Raw genomic sequence first — 24271 nt, 5'->3', positions numbered from 1 at the left:
TAGAATATACTTTTCATATGAACAAGAGAGGTGTTGGAATTGTATGCGCTAGCAGTAAGCCACAGCAGTACGACTTATTTAGAATACTGCACCTGCCTTCTTCACAGTCAAATCTAAAGAGATTATAAATTTGCTCGTGCTATGCAAGACAGTTAAGCTCTACAAGCCTTCACTATAGAGCTCGTTACAGACCTTCTGTTAATGGGACTCCAACAAGCACCACACAATCCTTACTGCCATCGCAGTAAAACAAACAACGCTGTATCTTCCAGGTAAAGCCCGGCAAGAACCGTGGATTTGCAGGGACACGGCTAACAATGTCATTTAAATATCTCCCCATTCATTTCATTCATAGTTCAAAACAAAACAACAAAAACCCAACAAACCTCCAAACCCGACACCTTTTACTAAACAGGCCGATCAGAGTACGTCTAACTTGGCAAACCAGAATTTTCCAATAACTAAACTTTGGTTTCTTGCCTTTTCACACTTACTCTAAAACACCGCAAAAACTAAAACCCAAAATTTTTGTTAGTTAAAAAATTACTTTGATCCGTATTATTTTTTAATTTTTCCTTTGGCTAGTTCCAGAATGTACCGTCTGCTGATGTAACTAGAGAGACGCAAAGCACTTACTGTTCTGGACTAGAAACTGAAGTCCTTCGTCCTTCCACTGCAATGTTGCTCTTGGGTCTCTTCACAACATGAGGCCTTGGCGGGCGAACCTATTACACACACACAGACGACACCTCATCAAATACTTCAAATTGACCAAACAACAGACAGAAATAACAAAATATGCATAACCACCATTATCTTAAAGGTATCTTCCACTCAGAATTGCTTTTAAATTCCTTTATTTTTTGTGCCACAATAATGTTTAAGGACAAAAAACTCCACGTTTTTGAATGGCAAATGAAACAATTAAGTCACAAACTTTCTCACCAGGAAAAAGTCACCAAATTCTGTGTAGTGTTCCTGCACTACAAAACAGTATGCAGAAGATAGTAGCAGGATTATTGTATTGAATTTTCATTTCAAAGGAAATGGTGTACAGCAGATATGATGAAGAAATCCAGAGATGCATTGCCACTGTTTCTTAGGAAAAAGGGCTTATGAAAAGGTCAGATGTTAAGGTCTTGAAGATCAGTCCCCACACAGGGCTGCTCCTCTCTACAATAAAGACGGCTTAAGAATGTGAATTTGCGGCAGGAATGGAAGGATTAAGTTTGTGGCAACTTCAACTGAACTTGCAACGTGGTGAAACATGGGGAAAAGAACAACAGAGCTAATTAGACGAGCTGAGCTGTCAGAGTGCGGCTGAATGGCTCGGTGCCAACAAACAAAAGGAATGGGCTGGCAATCAGCAGGATCGATGAAGAATACTGCTTCATTAGGGTTGATAAAACAGGGAGCGAGTGAGCAAGAGAGCGAGTGCATGCAAGAGAGGGGGGAGAGAAGCAAGAGAAATTGGAGGGAGAAGAGAGCGAGAAGGAGAAAGAAAAAGAGAGGAAGAAAGAAATCTGTTTAATTAAATCTGAGCTGGAAGATGATGTGTAAAGCTGGCTTGTCATCATGCTGCGAACACTTTCACCTTTTGGGTGGTACCCTGGGGGAGTGCTGGTGATGAGGGAGATGGGAGTTTCAGGTGGCTCTGGGGGCCACCAGACCAGTGAAGTGCAGGGTGACATGCTAAGCAGGATTTAGAGCATTGTTCATGGGAGACTGCAGGGAAAAGCCAGCAATCAAGCCAATTCCTCGCTGGATTTTGAGCCTTATGTATTCAAATAGGCAAGGTTAAATGCTTATCAAATGCAAAAGTATGAAAGAAATCCAATTACACGAGCACACATCCAGAAGAATAAAGGTAAACATCCAGTACAGAAGGGTTAAACGTGCTTATTACTGTCCCCATCAACTTCACGCATAATTATTATATTTTAACTTTTTCCAATTGAATTAAGTTTCCAAACAGCCACTATTAATCCAAACTGATCTCTCTTAATTATAAGCAACAACCCTCTCTCTTTCATAATACCACCACAACTCATTTCCAAAACAGCAGAATGTAAAGAACATCTCTGGTCTGCCTCCTTAACCTTTCCTTGGTCTGTGTTTTTGTTTTTATTACCAGCAATGACTCATATTGCAAGGACCAGTGCCCATGGACTCCTCCTCATAACAGCGGTATACTGCAAACAGTAAGTATTTCTCAGGAATTCTGGTATTATGTGGACTTGGTCGGAAGAGCAGAGACCCGGTCTCCTCATCCAGCGCTTGCTGCAAAAGGCCAGGATAAACTACTTGCTGATGCCCACCTCTGTGGTACGTTCCAGGACCCAGCGAGGGAAAGAGCAGCCTGCACAAAGTACTATTTATGCACACAAAAATGTGTTTCAGCTATTAAAAGCCAAATAACAGTTCTGAACAACAACAAATTTATGTATATTTGGTACAAGCATATTTTTGGGAGTGATTATTATAATAATTTACATTTATCTTGGATTTCCTCTTGATGAATGAAGCATTTCTGTTCCACTTACTGACACAGCTAGATGAATGCAACAGGAGCTTTCATTATTCCATTTCCAACCTTTTATCAATCACATTGGGAGCAAAGGAAGTTGACACAAACACATATTAATGCACTGCAACTGGGAGACTGAAGAGTCTTAGCAAGACTTTGGTGTAATGAATCAGCTAATCTGCACAGCACCGTTCAGCAGCCCGCGTTCAGCGGAACGGCGCTGTGCCCTCGCGCACCTGCCTCACAGAACAAGGGGGTCTGAGGCTCTACGGGACCCCAGAGCAGCACGGCAAGCGTGCTCCCAGTGCAATGCATCCGAAGGGTCTCCCACATCAGTTATGTTTAAGAGAACACACGCCAGCACAGTCAGTGCTACATTTTAAACACAGAAAACAGAACTCTTCAGAGCACGAATCCATAACATTGACTCTGTTAAGCTAAACACCCAGAGTGAAAGAGAGGGAGGAAAAGCAACACATGCTATTGAAACGTAACACAGGAACATGCACCAAAGATCAACAGTTAACACACACCCAAGTGCACTTGTTAACCAGTTGCCTGCGCATCCGAAATACATGTTTAACAAGTTTTAGCGAGATTAGATTTGAAAACTTGCATCTCTCTCTTATGCGCTTACACGTATGTATAAGGAAGCAAGGAGTAAGACGTATTTGCCTTTTGGGGGAACTATATTCGTAAAGTAGAAGTCCTGAATAGAAATAAATATCTTCCAAGGTTGTTGCAAAAAACAACACTGGTACCACTTTCCTGTACTACTGCGACAGCAGAGCCTCCAGGTGTAAAGCCACCAGGCACAGTTAATACATAACACTTGTTCTACAGCTATAGGCTTGGAATGACAAGTTGCTGAGATGAGGTATCCCTGCCTAACACAGCGCAGGTATTGGACTGAGAATAATTTCTGTGAAGTTCTTCTGCGGAAGTGTAACTTCCTCTGGCCCACATGCTGTGCCTACATTTTTTATACTGTTATTACACGGAGTCCCAGCCCACATTTTAAATGACCAAAAAGTATCGATGTATATCACCCATAATGCGGTACTAACGTTCCAGTGCCCAAATACAGACTTCACTTTCTTCATGTCTACTCACTCATGTATTCCATGGAGAAAAATTAACCATCCCAAATTAATTTAAAGCATAGCTTGCAGATAATAAATACTTTCTCTTCAGACTTCTGCTTCCTTTCACATTTGAGTATAGTGCAAGTCTTCAAAAGCTCACTGGCTAAAAACTTAAGCCAGCCTAGCAAGACTTTTTGTTTAAGAAATCACCGCAAATATCGCACCAGCAGCATCAGTTACCTGCAGAATTGACTGAAAGTTGCAGAACTCATCAAAGAAAAGCAGAATAAATGCAGGTCCCAGGGCTGTGCCGCAGCAGAGAAGAAGGGAGTTTAGGAGCATAATTCACACATTGCTTGTTTGCAAAGTTTGACAATCCACACTACTGAGGTTTAGTAATGCTACCAAGAGCATAATTCAGGCAGTGTTAAGCTGTGGCAGTGAAACAAAACCACCAACTACTCACGGGCCTAGACGAACGCTGTATCTTTGGAGGCGGTGGCCGAGGCGGACGGAGTCTTTGCTGCTGTATCAAAGTGGAAACTAAATTAAACAGTCACCTACACGAAAACACCTCTGATTTTGTGGCAAAAGCAGTATGAGTGGATGACAACACGTGATTCACCTTAACATCATACTCACCTGACAAAATGAAATTTTTCTTTTTTTTCTCCCCCCAAAACAGTGACAAACTTTATGACCTACGAAGTGCCACAAGAGGAAAGGCAGTTATATCTGCCTCTTGACACAGGCTAAACATAGCTTATGTTAAACCAAACCTAGCACAACGAGCACTCCAGACAAGATCATCCAAAATTTACTGACATAACAAAGATGCTCACTGCAGATTCTTGGCCCTTTAGGTCCAAGGTTTCTAGACAACATTTATGTAAATGGAAAGAATCCTGCAAAGCAGGATGTTCAAAAAGCTTTCACTTAAAAATCTCAAGAGTGATCTTAGTGCTTGCACAAACTTATGGTAAAGGCTTCAAACCAGCAAAGACATTTGAGAGCATGGCGAGAAAACCCTAGAGTCAACGAAACTTCTCATACATTTAAAGAGCAGCACATGTTTAGACACTGTACTGGATCAAGGATTAAATGCACTGCCTAGAGCAAAGTGTGTACTGTCATTGTAAAGGAAACTAAAAGTCCCATCACCAACACTTCTAATGAAGACAGAGCAGTGTATTAAGACGCCTACTTTTGTCTCTCATTTTTTAAATTAGCGGTTGGCCAGCTCATTGCTTTGTAACAGCACTGGAGCTATTCCAATCCAGTTGCCTGTGCCCGAGCCAGCAGCATGGCTCTCCTCACGCAGATGGCATCTTAAGTATAGTCTGTCGGACAAGGAAGCCACTGACAATTAACGAGATTCTAAGTAAAACCATCCTGAAGTACAACTTCGATATTGAGAACAAGATGAAAGTTACGTCCTTTCCGTGGCAGCCCGCGTACACGTATCAGCGCTTCAAGAGAGAAGCGGGGCCCTCGGCGAGGAGCACGTGGGAACAGCTCTGGACACCCGCTGACCAGGCGATAACTGTCGCTGCCCCCCGCCCACGGTGCCCACAGACAAAAAGCCGGACACAGAAGGATGAGGAACTGGCAGTGGGAGTCAGCTTCTTTCGACAGAAAAAGAAAGCTTACACAGATTACTGTATTTCTTTCCCAAAAAGATTCTAGCTCCATATCTCCCATATCTCAGCAGTTCTTAGCTTCTTCCTAGCACAGTCTGTATTCCCGACTGACAGACATTCTCTCTCAGCTACCCTCGCACTGTGTAACACTACAACTCCAGCCTACCCCTTTTCACACCATTTTCACTCTCTTCTGGCATCTCTTCAGACTTTTCTTTCAAATTCCCATTGCATTATAGTTTTGCCTCCATCGGTTCATTTCTCCTTACTGGTGTTGTCAGTGAAGGACTGCCAGACTGCACACATGTACTTGGCTCAGCTTTTTGGGGTGGGTGATGGAAAAAAAGAAAAGAACACTTGGGATGGAGAGCGGAGGCCAGAATTATTCCATGTGATAGCTTCCCTCTGTATTTTCTGAGAAAGCAAGTATGAAAACAAAGAGAACAAAGAGAGAAATGAGGAGGTGGCGAGCTGCGGTGGCTGCCGTTAGCCCTCCTGAACCGCTTCTCCGCTGTACCGTACGTTACCCACTCCAGTCAGTTACGCTGCTGTGCATCTTCCCTCCTTATCCGCTCAGGCTGAGAGCACAATCCTAAAACGTATTTAACTTCTGTTCTGTGACACAGCATACTTATTTGCCATTACGTTTCAGAAGCATAATGGAACAGTTGAAAAATCTGAAATTTGCACTTTTGTAGTTAATTACAGGACATTCACTTACTACCTAGCAACTTTGGCAAAGTATTTGATGATGCAGAAAAAAAAAAGATGTAATTATTATTCATTTATTTTTTCATTATTTTTATGCCTCCTGTGTATATACTTCCTTTTGTCATTTTTTTTCTCTTTTAGTTACCTAGAAATTGTGAACATTTCTACATTAGAAAATTCTCAAGTAGGCTATTTAGGTGGGAAATTTAAGTATTTTCGTAAAGCCATGGCTAGCAGTGTCTTGAGCACTATTTACTCCTCATTACTATTCCAGTTCTGGACAAACGTGTCTCTATTGATGTAAGGATTACCAGGTGTTACTTTACGCGTTGATGTTATTCAGCATTAGTTCATATCGCTGGATGTGGGGGTTTTTTGTTTCAAACACCATACTACAGCCCACGAAGCTGCTTTTATTTGGGAATCAGATTTCCTTTCGATACCAAAAGCCAGGATAATTTTTGAGGGAACACTGCAAAGCTGTAGCATCAGCAGATGACCTAACGGCAGTGTTATCAAAGCCTCTGAGCAAAGCGTGCCAAAGGCAGGCCACGCGGCGGGCGGGACAGACGGACAGCAGAGCAGCCGAGGACTGCCTCCCAGCGAGACCGTCAGTACATTGATTACAGTCGTTGCAGGGACACGTACAACTGAACTGTACTTACCCACCCACGTCCTCGCTGGAGGAAAAACATTTTTCTGACAAACTGTGTGACAAGATTTGTTAATTATCTGCCACATCGGTGTTTGATTAGACAGTGGCATTAAAATAAAGTTTTAAATATTTAGGGGTATGAAAACTATGCTTAGTGTCAAAAGAATCACCAACACTGGTACCCTTTCAGCTGAATTGCGGATATGAACTGAAGAATATCACACACGAGCCAGAGAGGACACAAAAGAGTAAGAGAGCTAGATACTGCAGTACAACGTGGAGGAGTTTAACAGGACCACCATCGCATTGCATACTCCTTGCCTGTACCCAAACCACATGCAGCACTAATATTTTACTCCTACTCCTAACTGACCAACAATTACAAGTCAGACCTTAAAACATCATGACATTGGCCTAGAACTCCAAACTAGACATACACTTTATTTTTCCTTTTGGCCTCTGAGGGATAAGCCTAAGCCCATGCTGTTTTCAATTCTTCTCTCATTTCATGGGGGTCAAAATCTCTCTTCTTCAATATGAGCTGTGATGTCAATTAATTACTCAACTTCAGGACCAAGGACTTGTGAAGACAAGACTTCTCAAGGTTTATGATACATGCATGAGTTATCTACGCTTACTCAGGTGACCTCAGCTTCCATTTTATTTGGGGATTGTGAAGTAACATAAATTTTTTTTTAAAAATATATTTCTTTACTTAATTATTTATGATTCAGATAGACTTTTTTTTTAACACAATCTAAACCCATAAGATGAAGTGTGATGTCATACGCACAGCCATCTCTTCCCAGCATTTTCCTCCTTTTTACTAAGCTTTCTATTGGTATCAGGATTGATTAATCCTGCTGCTCTTCCAAATTTACCTTCTCGTTGACTAACTCTCCTCCGTCTCTTACTGAAGTTACTGCATGACAAATCAATGCCACACCGACCAACATCTTGAATTCCAGGCGGAATTCAGTCCAGCCACAATTTATTGATAAATCCAGAGCTTTCAAGAGTCATAATCTAAACTCCTTATGGATCTACCCAAGAAAACCCCACCACCATTCAAACTCATGCCCTTGGTACAAGATTTGCCAGTGAAAGAAAGCTGCTTTTTCACTGTCATCTGTTGTATCAGCATCCTGAGCAGCTTTCCTCAGATAGCAGTCAAAATTCTGCATTTATCTACTGAAAAGTTTCCTGTTTCTCCTCCAGAAGAGCTGGCACTTTTCTCTGCAAGGGGCAAGATAACCGAACCAGACACACAGTACACAGGGCGAATCTATACCAGAAGCCGCGTTGACACACTCCAGCAGAAGTTTCAGCTGGGTCACTTTTGGTCAAGGTTCCGTAATGCAGAATTCAGTTAGATGGAAAACGCAGGAAGGAAAGGGAAGAAGGTTTTTTCTTTCTCTAGATCTAAATCATTCTATGTCTTTCCACAATAAAGACACGCACAAATGCTGCTCTGGGAAAAGATTAAAGGTGTAGAAACATTTGTGTCTGTTGGACTTCTAAACAGGCATCGTGTCAACTCTCAGAACTGTGACCTCAGCACTTGTAACAGCACAGTCAAATCCAACACTCAGATGCAAATCCATCTCATCCACTGAAGCGTTACCAGAAATAAAGTTCATCTTGACGTCTTGCATGTATTGCATCACACACTGCATTTCTGAATCCTGAAGAGATCTGAATAGAATGAAAAGACACATTCTCTCTATTAAATACGGACAGGGGAGTAGCATGGCTTAAATCAGCAGTGTGAGCCATAGCAAAGGGTACGCAAAGGGCAGCGAGGAGTAACTGACTTGGAGGCCCACCAGGAGATAACAGTCACTTGCCCTTCATTGCTAGTGTTGATGTTCATGTCTGCACCAGAACGGGATAAGCAAGTCTGTTCAAACTATGTGAAGACCATATTTACTGGAAAAGCTGCTGATCTGAAGTTAATTTGTTAATGCTGCAAAACACGTCGTTTCTAAAAGGTCAGTGGGGGAAGCTGTGTTGGAATATCAACTTAATTACCTGTGCTGTAAGGATGAATGGGTACAGACCAGCACACAGCTGCATCGCTAAAAGCTGCTAAACGGCTATTCTAGGTGTGTTTCTCAACGCATTTACTATAGCTTTTTCTATGAAGGGGAGAAATGTCTAAATTAGCCCTTTCTTACCTATAGCTGTTTACCAGCATACCTTTTTACTCTAGATATCTTCCTAATTGTCTTCTTTTAAATAATTCTGAAGCAACAAGACAGAAAATTTGCAGAATGCCAATTTTACAACTGCAGATCTGGCACTGTTTTACTAATTATCAGAGAAGCGATTTTAAGCTATTAGATGCTGCAGGAAGAAAAATCTTACATTCACTTTTACATTGTAAAAATACTATTTAAAAATTAAAGTCCCATATCTCAAAGTAGCTCGCATCCAAGGAACTTCCACAATATATCAATTTAGGTTTTTTATACTAAAGAAAACATTACAAAAAGATAATTTTTGTTCTGCAAGGTAACGGCTCGTGAGCAGAATATTAGCTCAAATTAATTGTGGATGTCTATCCAGATTTTTTTTTAAGTGGTGTTCAAAATAGAGCCCTTATGAGTAAATTAGAGGTGTTATTTCATAGGCAGCAACAAGTGCAACTAGAAAAAATGCATAAAGGAAACACAGCTAGATGAAAACTGGTTTGTCCGTACACATAGAAGGAAGTGTTTCCAATTAGTAGTGAGGAGTGTTTCTAATTATTTCCCAAGTAAAGCTTTCCTACATTAACATCTTATTTCCTTCAGAAATTCAGGACTGGTTAAAAACTGCTCATATGTTTAAAGATAATCAGACACGGGAGAGAGATGCACGGTCCTGAACGTACCCGTGCTCAAACACATCGTGCTCAAAACGTCTGAAGTGCTGACTTTGGAAGAACATGCTGGACCTCAGCTGAACACTCAAGTTAAAAAAAAAAAAAGGAGAAAATAACAATACTGAAAAATGTACAGTACCTAAAAAGATTCAGTACAGAAAGCAAACGGAATCTGTGAGGCAGCTGTTTTATTATCCATCCAGATCCCCACGCAGTGTGCGCACTACTTTTTACATACTCCCATATGCACAGCTCACAAACTAGGATGACAAGAACAGTGAGTGCTCCACAGCACATATTTTTAATTTACACTCTGAAACACTTCGACAGCAATCTGCTGGGTCCTGTGATAAAAATAACCTCCATGTTTTAAGGGATGCCTCATTCTTCAAGCCATACTTGTAGAACGGGAAGGTAGAATGAATCTGGCAAAAATGTAGCAATGCCTATAGCTCTGCCAAGAATTTAGGAAAGGGGCAGGCTGTCACAATTAAACCCTCTGATTATTTTCATGACAAAAACAAGGACTATCTCCTTACCTCTCTAGGCAGGAATCTTCCGTTATGTAACAGAGAAGTAGACAGTAAGAGAAGGAAATGAAAGGTAGGTGCCCGTAAGCTCCTGTTTTCCCCAATTCTGAAGAAGGATCTTTATTTCAGGTGTCTGAAACACATCTGGTGTCATGGGATACACCAAAGACGCACAGGTCCATCCCAAAGCCACTAAGAGGAAACTCACTCTTTACTAACGGGAAAGAAAGGTGTTTTCTTTGCTTCCCCTCTCTCCCGGCTGGGACAAACTCTGTCCTTCCTAATCAAGGGCAAAAGAGGTCTTTTTATAGTGCATCTAGATACAGAGCACTGACAACTCATCCTCATTTGGCAGTGTTGATAAAGTCCACCCATTAATCTCATACTGCGCAAACAATCCCAGAACAGCTAACTTTTAAAAATAGTAAATATTAGAACATACATACCACAGTTTGTTTTAAATCTAGGACTTGCATGGTACTAACCAGATGTAGATTTCTCCTAAAACCAAGAATGAAAGCAGGAGCATGATGTCAGAATCATGTATGTCTTGTCAGGCTAAACGGCTCCACCAGGATGAAGCAAACAGGCCTCTCAGCTACGTCTCATAATCTCCTCGTAATGGAGGAGTGCCAGGGACAGAAAACCCTAAAACCACAGGTTACTGTGTTACAATTATTATTGTTTATAACCAATGCTATTCTAAAAAACACATGGCTGAAATTATAAACTCCTTGGCTGTAGAATTCAATGGTATTTTCTTTCTTTTGTCAGCTGGAAGACCCCTGTAAGTTAAGCTATACGTAGCTGGGATCTCTTCTCACAGGAAACAGATGCCTACAGAACACAAAATATTTAATTCAATCTAGAGTCGGTCTGGTTCAAAAAGGCCTCACACATTTTGTTTCCCATTTTTTCAACAAGTAGCGAGGCCTTAGACGACCCTCAGAACCACACTGCAGACAGCTAAACACATAAACCAGGAGCGGGCCAGCATCCTTCCAATTCAGTTTCTCACCGCTCTGGTCAGCTTCCGCGGTGCTTTGACGTGAGCGTTCCTTGCTGAGCCTTCTTTGGTAATTTGCTTCAGCAATCGGCGCCGTTTGGGTAAGGGGGTAATTTGCAACGATTCACTAGCTTAAATGCATATGTCGGGGTTTTTTTTTGTGCTGAGAAGGTATCAGAGAAAAAGCAAAGAGATTTCTACTTACAGAGCAGAATGGTCTCCCAAGTACATTTATTTGAGATACCCACTTGTACACAAACCACTACAGCCCATTTTCCCTGCTCTCCTTGTCCCTTAGGGCAACCGCTGGTGACTTAGTACCCTTTTTTGTTATTTCTTTGGTATTTTGTCACCTCCTTTGCACCAGATTTTTTTTCTGGACGCTGCAATAGCAGCAGAACCCTGCATTGACCATAGCCACGCCTCAGCTGGGTAACGCGGTGAACACACAGGTGTGCTCATGGTGCTAAGGCACACCTGACACCCGGAAAACAGCAAATCCCACGGGCCCTGCATTGCGTGACACGCCTTAGCCTGAAAGCTGCGTAACTTTCATTTGTACAGAAAGGGAATAAAATAATAATCGTCTGTTACATTACTGCATGATGAAAGGAGCATGAAAGAAATCTCCCTTAACTCATGGAACCGTGCCCCTTCTGGACTACCAGCAAAACAGCAAGGAGGGTTTTTTTCCAGAACTATTCACAGAGATAAAACAGGGAAGGGTTTGAGACAGAATCTCATTGAGATGATGTTCAAATTTCCAAAGGAGTTACACCAAAATGAGGAATATTGCAGTGGTTTGCTTTCATTCTATTAGTTTCTCAGCGTACATGGATGGAGAGACAAAAAATCCCAGACCCTAGGAATATATTTATCCCCATGTGTTCAAGTCTATCCATCTACTATCTCAGCAGAGTTTAAAATCACAGCTAATAGGTTAACAACTGTTTTTCTTCTGCTTCAAATGAAGAATATCAGAAAGCTGGGGGAATATTCGGCTTCCCAATTTGTACTGACTGCTCACTGCTACCTGCAATGTCTGTTTGACAGGACTGACATTTTGTACCGCTGTGAGATGGGAAAACGTGTGACATTTTTATTCATGGTGGCGTACGCCCTTGTAATGATCAGCCCTGGTCGATGTGCTTACTGCAGCAGCCCCGAGCCCTCGGAGAACAAACAAGAACCGAAGGTGCCAGCAGTTCGGCTGCCTTATTAAACATCACCAGGATTCTAACGAAGAGCAACTGCTGGAAAATCTCACTGTCAAATCCTCAAGGACATTGTCAACATGGAACTAACTACATATATTTTTCATTTAAAATACTGGAAAATTCAGCAATGTAATATTAAATATAAAGAAAAAAGCTGCACTATTTTGTGTGTGTTTTCTTTTTTAACTGGTCATTTTGTCAGCTTTACACTGGGCTTTCTGTGGGCCTGATACTGGAATTCAAATCAAGGGGATCACGCAACCCACATGATTTAAAATGCTGGAAAATGGGCATATCCCTTGTTATCTTTTAACAGCTATTCCTCTCTAGCAAGCAGAATACTTGTACAGAAAAGAAGAAAAAAAGAAAAAAAAAAAGAGAGATGGTCTCTCATTTAAGGAGTTCTATCAACAGCAATGACTATCTGCTTCGCTCAGCTTCATCATTCACCGAGGAAGTCTGCATAATTAGGGGGCTCCCCCTCCACACAAACCCACAAAAGTACAGGGCTCCGTACCTGCAGCGTGGCACTCCATCACATTTCACTGTTATTAATCAGTCCGGTTCTGAAGGGCAAATCCAAAAAACGCCTGGCCAAACAAGCAATCACAGTGGGGTTAGCAGTTAGAAGACTCATGTTTCACACACTCTCTCTCTTTAATCTTCTAGTTTAATCCAGGGGCCCAGGGGTCAATTCAGACAGTTCTGGCCTAACTGCACGTATCAGCTTCATAAGTAATACATAAGAAGCTTCTGGATGCTGATCTACACTGATAGACTAAGCAAGTCATCCATGAGACCCTCTGAGCTTTTCTCAAGTTGTCAATCCAGGTGATTTGGTTAGCCTTGCATGTACCGATGTATTTATTTTATATGTATGTATTATTTATAAAGTGCAATTCTTCTTCCACATGCCAGCAGTGATGGACCAAGATACTCTCTACAAAGTATTTCTGGGTTCCTCAACATAACAGGACTAACAAGGAAATTCTGCAGACATGTTGCAGCCGCTATTGCTTGTCACAGAGCCCTAGGAGGTCAGCTCAACCACAGTATTTTCTCCGTATATCCAGGCGCTATGGCATCTGACTTGCATGTACCCAGGGCAGTAAATTTATTCTGAACATCCCTGTTTAAGGAGTGCTCGAAATGCCAAGACAGCTGGAAACCCTAAAAGCCACAGTCTGGACTGTGCTTTTTCCTGGATGAACGCATCTGCTGGATGCAGGACTGCAGCTACGTAACCTTACTGCAAAGCATGAATTCCTACGTAGCGCGAGCTACACACATACTACATGGCTGTAGCAGTGAAGAGGACGTAGCTGTCTGGTTGCTCATTAGAAAACACCGGCAAGTGAGTGCATGCGGGGTAGTAACCTTTGGGTATACTCTGCAGGTGCTGTACATTTTCCTAAAGAGAGCGCCAGGTCTCACTTGTCAAATACTTACACGCATGACAAGAGTGCAAGCCTTTCGGTTAGATAACTCCTATCCCACAGATTGCTATTTCTGCAAATTTTGCACACCACAAAGCTGAATTTCAATCAAATGAATTATTTTCTTGTCCATTGACACTCTTTTTACATATCTGACTAAGAGCACTGTCCCCTAAGAACCTGATGACAATTCAGTAGTCTCAAGCAGACATTAGATGGACAAGTGCTTCTGGGCCAACACATTTGCCCCTCTTGCAAGGTGACTTTTACTGAGCAACAGTGAATTCTTTTCTGAAAGAAACAGTCAAAGAAAAAAAATGAGAAGAAATGAGGTAGAAAATATGCTTTCCGAAGGTAAAATAATTTTAAAGGACTAGGCTTCTACTTCGCTACATCCACAAAGGATCAAACAGAGAGAGGCAGGAAACTCCACGTGGCTGAGCAGAAAGGACCAGGGAGACCATATTGCTCGTCAGTGGGGAAGAGAGGAACGGAAGCCCGTTTCCTTAATGAAGGTATCTATTGTCAGAACAGTTCAGAGTGGCAAGAACAGGAGGCTGGCTCTGCAAACACAGCATAGAGTTGCATGACTATTAGAAAATGAACTTGTTTTCCCCCTTCCCCTTTGGTTTCTACCTCAGTGCCACACAACACCTGCTGTGGCCCAGGGGAATCTGCTATTGTTCCAACACAGCTGGGTGTGAAGGGAGTCACAGGGACGGCAAAGAAGCCTTCCTCCCTTCCCCACCTCATCTCTTTTACCTGGAGACAATCCTTCCCTCTGCTGCCTCTGGCCTCAGTGATCCAGTTTCACGTTTCTGGAATTTAGCTGGCTGGCTTTCTCCCCATCTTCCCCCTGACCTCTTAATGCCGTTTAATCTTCTTGAAGAAGAAGCTTGCCCTGCAAAGCAGAGGCGTTTGTTCTGCATGTCTAAGTGCAGACCATGAACAGGAAAAATGAACGTGTTCGTTTACAGGAAATGATCACAACAGCAAATAAGCTGGCAACTTTCATTTTCTGGCCCACAAAAGTTTAACAGCAGTAAGAATCAGCTGGGAAGAGAAGCTGGACAAGTCTTCCGACAGTCAGACAAGCTGCTGCAGTACACGGATGGATTTTCCATTTGTTCCAGAGTTATTTACATTAACTCCTGGAATACTAGTTCTCTCTAGTTCGTATCCAGAATGGAGTATGATCAAATCTCTTCAGTAACGACAGACTTGGAAGAGTCTTTTGCATTTTATTAAGCTTTACCTTTTGGTACATAATGGAATAAATTATTCTGTTTGCTAGCAAATAAAAATAAGCCACATAAACACACCTAAGCTGACAAAAGGCAATCTGACTGTAACTGAAACGGAGAGCTGAACAAAGCTGCCAGTATAACTTGCTGCTAATGAAATGATACCCTTTCCCAGCAAATGATGTTTCTGGCAGCTTACAATTTGTTGTTTTAATTGTACTAGATCAGTTGTGCTACTGACTGTGTAAAAGTTCCAGAAAAAGAACCTTCCTAAGTATACATTCGTTTTTAAAGGAACTAGGCTCACCCTGTCTGTGCTTACCCCACCTCTCAGAGCCCGCTGGGGACGCTGGGCATAGGCAACGCTCCTGTACCAACAAGGAGGCTCTTGTGGAAGCAGCCAGTGCAACGTTTCAGAGGAACAGCGTGAAGGCTTCGTTAGGGGTGGAGAGGTGGAAGCAGTGTGGATAGAAGTAGAAGCTTCATTAGGAGAAAGACATGTTAAAAACAAGTGTATTTTTGGAAAATAAAGTGCTTCCTTTCCTCCCCAGGAAGAGGCCTGCAACCCTGCCAAACACAAAGTGCTCCGTTTGACCACGTGACGCCCACGATCTCCGAGTGTGCAAGGTACAGGATCGAACAGAGCGGTATGAACACAACCCAGGACGCACAATTGCAGTAGTTAAAGGGACCTGTGAATGTGTCCAAGCATCTAAGCAAGGTCTCAAAAATCTAAAAGTTATCCAACATTTCTTCTGGCTGTGGTACGCAGACCCTGTAGGTGTTTATCGTAGCCACAGCTCGTGTACTAGTGGCCTAATAGTTCAGCAGTGTCTTCTGGAGGGAAAAGGCTTCTAAAATACCAGATTCAGATATTAATCTACCTTTCTCCCTTAGCAAAATAATAAATTTATACGTTATAAAGGGGTTTTGTTTCATTTCTTTTGCTTTAGCTAATGCAAAAATAAATACATATAAGAGAACTGAGAAAGCCCGCTGCTCATTAAAACCTCAGCTAGATATTTTGGAGAGCTGCTTGCGCTGCTTCAAACAGCTATACAATCACAGTCGTTAGGGAGATGCCTGCACTTCCCAGACTCTGCTTTTTGGCTATACCATACGTAACGTATAAACGTATCACTTACCCAAGTACTTGAAAGAGATAATTGTCTCCAAAAACTTAATATACCCAAAATACCTTATCAGGATAGTTCAGTCTTGCAAAAAGAAAAGGAAAATGCCTTGGTTTTGGTTTGGGTGGTTGGTTTTTTTTTTTGTATGTGTGTGTGTGTGTGTGTGTGGCATAAAAGCAACTTATAAATTGTTGTTCCCCAAAACAGAAAGTACTATTCAGTACTACATACTACTTATTTGAATACTTTTTTGGCTTGAAAACTGTTCCCTCCTTGGTTGCATGTAGTTGTATTGCCTTAGAGTCCAAGATGATAGTTCCTTATATTTGGTTGATCTGAGGGTCAATATCAAAGGTAAACCAAAAACAAATGAAAAAAGCATGCAAAGTCAAACTGGACAAAAAGTTGTGGTCATGCCCTTAGTAGGTCTCCTCATGTAGTCTTATTACGAGTACTTTGTTTAAACCTTTATTGCATTGCCCTCGGCTATCTGGCTAAAATCCTTCTTCTCACGATGAAGGAGAGCTTTTCCAATGTCTTAACATTACAGAAACCACTGGTAAAACAATTCCATAATAAACAACCCTCTCCAACAATGCTGATAACCAGTCGCCGAGACGAGCTACAACACTGTGGCATCTCACACAGTCAGATAACTGCTGCTAAATTTTTGAGAACAATCAGCTGAGGTGCTATAGATTCGAAGGCATTTCAAGATATTTTACTGATATTTTTTGTAGCCTAACAACTGCAGATACACAACTGTGTTTGGAAAAGCTAGAAACTACCTCACTATAGGCTGAGAGATAATGAGTTAAAATTAAAGGTTGCTGCTGGCTTGCTGGCCCATCCCCCTTTAGCTAATCTGTCATGTAATGAAGAGAAGCACCTAGCATAGGACAGCTAGCTGCCGGCTCACTTACAGCGAGCTGATTAAGAATGTTCAACCAACAGCAGACTGCAGACCTTTCCAAGGAAAATAAATAGACTGTATGCAAATGTGTTTGTCACTTTGACAGCATGTCTCAATTAAAGCACGGCGCTGCGGCGGGTAGGCGCTCTCGCTGCAGCGCTACGGACGAGCCGCACTGCATTACTGATACGCGGGGCTTGACCCTAATCCACATGCATGCATTTTAAAAAAGTCTGCCTTTGCCGTATACACTAGCATAATAGTAGCAGACATGGAAAGCAAGTGACAATGAGAAAAAAGCCTCTTTCATCCTCTTCAGTTTGTAAGAATTGTGAATGCACAAACAGCCCTTATTTCAGAGTTCTCGTGGCTTTTTAATTGTTCCCACCTACTGTATTCCAGACAGAGTTAAAAGTGACACTAAAATCTCTCCCTTTAATCACCACTTAGAAGCCATCTCCCATTTAAACAGTAAACGTTGCTGCTTTTTTCCTCCCCAAAGCCTTAATTTATATTTCATAAACCTGAACATCTTTTCCTTTTGAATGAAAGTAAGACTTAATTTTCATTTGGGCATTGGGCTACCAGGAAAAAAGGACCCGCGAAAGGACAAAGGCTCTAAGTGAGATAGCCCTACAAATGCTAAGTTAAATCATTTTTTGGAAGCCGACGTTTGTAACGTAATGACAGTAATAAGTATTTAGCAAGCGAGCCCTTCGCCATAGCTGGTGGTTCAGTAAAGCTGATGAGTGTTTCTTTTGACACAGAGAAAGTGATCATTAAAAAATTTGAAAGTGACTGTTAAAAAACCCCATGAATTTAAATTTCCACTTTCCACTTGATTATATATTTCATTAATATACCAAAATGTTCGAACCATCCACCCTTCATAAAAATCTAAAGGAAAAAATTGCAAGTAGCTTATAGTCCTATCTGGATTTCTGACTGGTTTAAGCGCGATGCGACATTTTCCTGCTGGAGCTAGATGGCTACAGTAGCCCCAGCTCCTCCCAACTGTACTGGCACAGAAAGTAAGTGAAAAATAAGTCACTACTGCAAATATTTAATTGGAAGAGAATACGTTTTAAAAAAAATGTCTCCAAGAACTTACATTTAGCACAGTGGTGAAAGTTGTGGAAGAAACAAATTTAATTCTAAAATGATACAGACAACATTGCTCTGAGCAATGATTATATCTCGTGTAGCCCTACCCAATACCCAAAACGTCAGCGCAGCTACGCTGACTGGCTTCTATTAATAGATACTTATCTAAAAGTCTAGTTTGCTTCACATTTTATAATTCTCATTTATTTTACAATAGTGCTAAAATTACACTATATTTCCTTAGAAGAAATCAGATATTTACTCCTGTTTTCTGACCATAATACTGTAAAAAATAGATACAGAGGAAGAAAAGAGAACTGTGAAAACAAATAATGTTATTTCTTTTTGAGTCAGGTTACACTTAATAGGGGAACACCAGCAAACTGATAGTAAATACTGTCATTTTTCCATGAAAAATCACAGCAACTACAATGTTTTCTAAATAATTAGCTCTTAAAAAAACCACACAACCAAACTCACTCTTTTGCAGACATATCAAAAGAAACATTATAAGAGTAACTAATGTGTACAGCTCAGTTGTCAATACTGAAATACCAAGTACACTAATAAGCTATTAATTGATTTTTCCATCTTAGTTCATTGCATTTAATTTTCAGAGAATGTTAAAACGCTTTAATAGCTGACACTAACGAACTGGCTAGATAACAGAGAACATTTTAAATTATACATCCTCAATCCTGAGGGCTATAGCACTTTGTATGCTAAAAGAACAGCAAAATAGTTTACAAAATATCTAATTATGCTTCCACCTGTGCACTTAGAATTTATTTCCCTCGAAATCATCCTATAAACAAGCGGAATCAGCAAACCCCAGAAAGGCAGGTCTTTAGAACCCCACTTAAACAGACACAACAGAAAAAAATCTATGACAACACAATTCAATTACAAAACTTAATGAAACAATTGGCATATTTGTTATTGTGACTCTGAACTATTTTTGCTGAGTCACACAATTTGAAGAAACCTAACACTAAGACGTACCTGACCAAAATGTACTGTGATTGGTCTTCTGTCCTCTCTGAATTTCGGGTCCTTCTTCTCAACCAATGGAGAAGGCGCTGTCCTCGGCAGAGACTCCTCGGGCGCTGCAGAACACCCATTCTCAGCAACGTCCTGTGCGGCAGGAAAAGGTAAATAGCACGGCCAGGAACATTCTTGATTAAGGGTAAGGGGCACAAAGGAGACAGTAGAGGATAACGCTGACTAACAATTTTGATGTTAGGGGAAAAAAAACAAAGTACAGAAAAGAAAATATCATTAGAATAAAACATTTTGTTGCATTTTGTCAATCAGAGCTTGTACACAACCACCCTCTCCTCCCAATACCAATGTTCCACGCAGACACATTTAATAAAATGTCTGACTTAAACATGCAAAAGCCAGGAAATATATGGGGAGAAAAAAGCCCCAACCAACACAGCTCAAAATTTCTATTCTAGGAACAAATTCAACACAAACCTAGGAACAGAGCTATTCTGCTTTTTGCATATCTAAATGAAAACAGGAATTCTATTTTCGTACTCCACAGAATTATCTGTAGCAGAACAACTACTTGTGGAAGTGGCAAGGAGAGATGACACTCACAGCTTAGTTAGCTTTGTGTTTCATCTTTGAGTTTGTGTACAGTGAATATGCCCTTGGGAGATTGTATAAAACAAACTGCTGCCCAGCAGGATGCTTTTCTGTCTCGCTTTGCTTTTGCTTTTGACATTAGTCCTCATCTTCAGAAGTCAAGTGACCCATCAACCCAGGTTAGGAGACTTGGCAAGTGTACGTACGGTATATGTAACATAGGTTTTGAAAAAGACAAAGGCACGCAGACATAAGGAATCAGACAAGGAGAAAAGAGTTTGAAAGTCAGTTGAGAAATAGTCTGTAACGCAGTGGGCCCCAAACCTTACATCTCTTTGCAACAATGTCAAGGAAATAATGCTTGGTAAATATAGAGAGAAACCTGCACACACTGTAGCTCTGCAAGACTGACCTGAGGTTGGCTGCTGACACAGGCATGGCTTTGATTCAGCGACCTTTGACATGCCCCCTCAAGTCTCCGTCTTGCTAAGGTACAATAATGAGACATGTAAGCTGATGGCCAATTAGAAATGGTTCTTTTGGACACAGGCTGACCTAATGTGTTTAGGTCAAATGAAACAAAAAGCTGGATGGACTTTCTAAGGGGCTTTGTCTGCTCCACAGAGAAGCTGAGAGACCTTTTTAGATCCAGCTGGTAGAGCAATGGTTCACCAATATGGGCATAAGGATCGTGGGGAAATTAACAACTTGTTAAGGTCAAACTAGAGAGAAAAACTTTTTCTCCCCCCACCCTCCAGCTGCACAATGCTACCTTGTCTTAAAAAAAATTCAACAAAGTACACTGAATTAGTAACAAAGAGCCCCCAAACAACTCAACAACAAGAAACGTAAGCTTCTGTCAAACTTAGACTTCAGCTCCAGAACAGCAAACCACCGAGGGATCTGGTCAGTCTTGGAACCACAAACTATATGGCAGCGATGTGTACTGCTTTGAAAAGTAACAACATTAAATACAAACTTTATTTACATATTTCTATACAAGTGCAGCCATATTAAACGTGTGCCAAGCTTCAGACCTGTTTTGTGTATGCCATGAAGGTGCGCAGCACACCCCAAGCCAGCTGACCTGCACTGGACAGCGGACGTTCCCAGCGCTCTCAGAGCAGCCACCTAGAGCAGTGGCTCCGGCCAAGGCAACAGCCAGCTGAAAATCAACGGAAAGCAAAGCATCTCCCAGTCCAGGCAAGGTGTCCAGAAAAATGTACAACGGACGCAGAAGTTTGGACATCAGGGGCAGGAGAGGAGACAGAAGATACAGACAGATCAAGCCATTAAGCAAAACACCCTGAGATGTATAATGATCACTGCAAATGCTTGCAGCTTTTACTGCTATAGGTTTGCTTTAGGTTTGCTATAGGTTTGCTTTACTTCTCTGATGATACCATTGTGCACAAAAGACAACATGTTCCTAAAGCGTATTTCCACTGTGCTTGGTGTGCAGACTTCCAAAGAAACTGCAGCAGATTTCAGTAATTTTTTTTTAAATTACTTAAAGAACTATGAGAATTAAATTATTTGATACCTCGCTATTTTTTCGAAAATCTCAAAAGGCAAACAAATCAACAACACCGCTTCAGTCACCAAAGCAAAATTTGCTTCACTAAAGTTCGTTGTCTACCTTCCATGAAAACACATTTTAGCTAAATAGAGAAACTTGATTGTAAATGCCCCAAAAAAGGGCTCCAAGTAGCTTTAAAGTTATTGAATGTCAGTGTTTGGCAATTCTATAATTGGAAAGCAGACAACAGTCCCTCAAAGCAGTCTGAGACATACCTTCAGTCTAGGAACAGACTGTGAAAACAGTTATTCAGAAGTCAATGGGGAGTACGAAACAGGGAGAGAGATAAAACCACAAATAAGAAAATAGGACTCTCCAATTTTGAACTTCAGCTTCAGGAAGGTACCAGGGCTCACAAAATGGCTACTGATAAAAGCAGCTCTTCAGCTTGAGAACTACAAGTGACCAAAGAACTGCAGTAGATCATAGTGCTGGCAGGCCTTGAAAAAGCAGTGCCCATTCCTGATACTGAAAGAAAAGCCAGGGAGACCTGTGCTGCTTTGGAGACCAGTGCCAGTACCCCCAGCTGAAGCTGTGCTGTGTAAGCGTACCACCTGGCTGGTGCTCAGGAGCAGGTCTTTGTACGGCCGAGCATCATACTGCATAGATGCGTCCTGGGTCTGACTTCTCAGTTCTGACATGTCCCCAGACAAGGGAATTGGTATAAGCCAGCAAGACATTCCTGAAGTACCATAAGTCATATATATCATTCAGGATAACAATAAAAACTATGTAGACCTATCTCGCCCCAAAAATGGAAAAATATGGAAGGTGATAAGTTACTCATTACTGGAATAAATTCTTAAGAAATGCAAAAACCTAGCAATGTTTCAGTGATTTTTTAATGAAAAGAAAGTATAACTTAAAGATATTATTAAAAACAAAAACTGCTTTTGCCTGAGGAAAAAATACACTTTATAGATTACTGGGAGAATGACAATGATCTATCACTGTCCATAATTATCTCATATATCTGAACAGTACTCTCCTAACAACTGTCTGTTCCAATAAAATCTTTACTACCTATTTATTTTAAAGGAAGAACTTCAGAGAATGAGTGAGATAGATATTTACAGATATGTAAAGTTTATCCTGTAAACTGAGTAAGGTTTTCTTCTGTTTAAATATGCATTACTGATTTTTCTAGGGACCTTTTCTAATGGACTACAAATACTGTCTATTAGAAGAGCAAAAAACACATGCTGAAATGTCTAGACGGATTCTTCAGATTATTTTATAAACCTCTAAACGAGTTGTTTCTAGCTGTACTGATAATAAAGCACTGACAACAGTCCACTGACAACAGACATTAACTAGAGCCACACAGGGCTCCAGTCAGTAAAATAATGTTGAATACATTAATGCCAAGTGCCCAACCATTTATATAAATTGTCTTATCCAGAAGCTTTCAGTAAGTTACATTCTCCTTACTGAAAGTTGAGGATGGTACCATTCATATTCCTTCTTCTTCCTAATTCTATGTAGTTAAGCTTCAAACGAGCCAATGACTTGACCACCATGGTCCATTTGTGAAACGGAAAAAGCACCCTTTACCAAACAAAAAAAAAAAAAAAAAAAAAGGGAAGAAAAAAAGAAAAAAAAAAAGAAAGAAAAGAAAGAAAAAGTAAAAAAGAAAAAAAGTACTGTATCAGATATAAAATAAAGCTACCTTGCTGTATCTATTAACAATTATTTGCTATCACTCACAAGAATCCTCTGAAAACTATTTCTTTCGCTTTGAAATACTGTACCACAAATGAACAAGGGATGGAAATAGAGCCCCATTCAATCTCTACTATCATATTAAAGAAGGACCTTACACACACCACAGTGACCTCTCAACAGGTCAATCCTGCATTTCCCATTTGCAATTCAAACCCGAGACTGGAGCAGACCAAGGGCAAAATGGGCTCTTGATTATATTTAAGAGGTCACCATTGCTATGCAGAGTTGTAGGAAGCAGACCTCTAGCTTTATTGCATTTTTAAATTCTATCTTGTAGAGAAGCTGCTCGTATTTGGCAGAGAAAACTGGAAAAGGGATGTTTATATTTGACTTTTCCTTACCACTGGCCTGCAGACTTTTTGTATTAATAATGGAAAATAATATGTTAAAATGCAGTGGACAGTAAGTTCAGTGTAAAAATAATCGTAGGTTATCCTTAGAAGATGAAAGACTAGCATTGCAAATTTGGCAAAAATTAAGTATTTAATGATGCCAGAATTTCAAACAGTTAACACTTGCACATACTAATAAGTAAATACAGGAAAAATATAACGTTCTCACATGAAAATTGGTGAGGATGCACTAATAGACTTGTCAGAGCAGCACAGGCATTTAGATTAAAAATAATATCAGGGTGGCTAAAACAATTTTTGCTATTTTTATCACTTCAGAATAATACCTCTTTTTAGAGTTATATTCCTATTTTGCATTCAAAATGGTGAACAAGACAGGATGAAAAGACAGGATAGAGAAGAACAGACTTAATGAAGAACGGAGAGGTAGAGAAGTGTGTGTTAGGTACTCAGAGAAGTCTTAAGCTCCTGTGAAAGTGTATGTTGAACAACTGTTTAACCGTCTTACTTACAGAAATGCCCCATAATAAGGAAGGTGAAACGAAATTGGGCCGTTTATTTGTAAATGTTATGTGTGTTTTTTAAAAAGAATGCTTGCTGCTTGAAGGACCAGGAAGACAACTATAATAATAAACCAAAGCAATGAATGAATGAGATGTTTCTCAGCCTTTTACACAAATGCTACAGAATAGCATAAAATTATATTAGCTTTTAAAATACAGGAAAACAATCTGGTCATTTTACACAGCTCCAGCTGCTTTAGAAATGCACATGAGAAGGCCAAATATTTTATTATTCATGAAGGTTATGTCCAGAAGTGAAACACATGGAATTACATTAAAAATTCCATGTGCAAGAAAATTGCTTCATGTTTCCAATATTTTTATATTGTATCTAAAGTGGTCACATATAAAGTAGTAAGTGTAATAAAATAAAATAGCATTAACAGCATCT

At 40.6% G+C, this 24271-nt stretch overlaps 1 protein-coding gene across 5 annotated transcripts in view; it reads right to left on the bottom strand.

The window, feature by feature from the left end:
• The window catches only part of DENND1A (DENN domain containing 1A), a 197937-nt gene that overhangs the window by 12853 nt on the left and 160813 nt on the right, over window positions 1–24271 (bottom strand). For 2 of the 5 annotated variants that reach the window (XM_086763850.1, XM_086763854.1), the window contains exons 19-21: window positions 19070–19201; window positions 4079–4138; window positions 637–725 (exon numbers count right to left, since the gene is read on the bottom strand). In XM_086763850.1, the coding sequence (XP_086619976.1) occupies window positions 637–725; window positions 4079–4138; window positions 19070–19201 (281 nt within the window). The remainder of the gene's footprint in view (window positions 1–636; window positions 726–4078; window positions 4139–19069; window positions 19202–24271) is intronic. The other 3 variants (XM_086763853.1, XM_086763855.1, XM_086763851.1) reach the window with 2 other exon arrangements.

Source organism: Chlamydotis macqueenii, chromosome 20 (assembly GCF_036417535.1).
Source record: "Chlamydotis macqueenii isolate bChlMac1 chromosome 20, bChlMac1.mat, whole genome shotgun sequence".
NCBI classification, from domain to species: domain Eukaryota; kingdom Metazoa; phylum Chordata; class Aves; order Otidiformes; family Otididae; genus Chlamydotis; species Chlamydotis macqueenii.
Note: the sequence above shows the minus strand (reverse complement) of the source record. Positions and strands in the feature narration are given on the sequence as shown.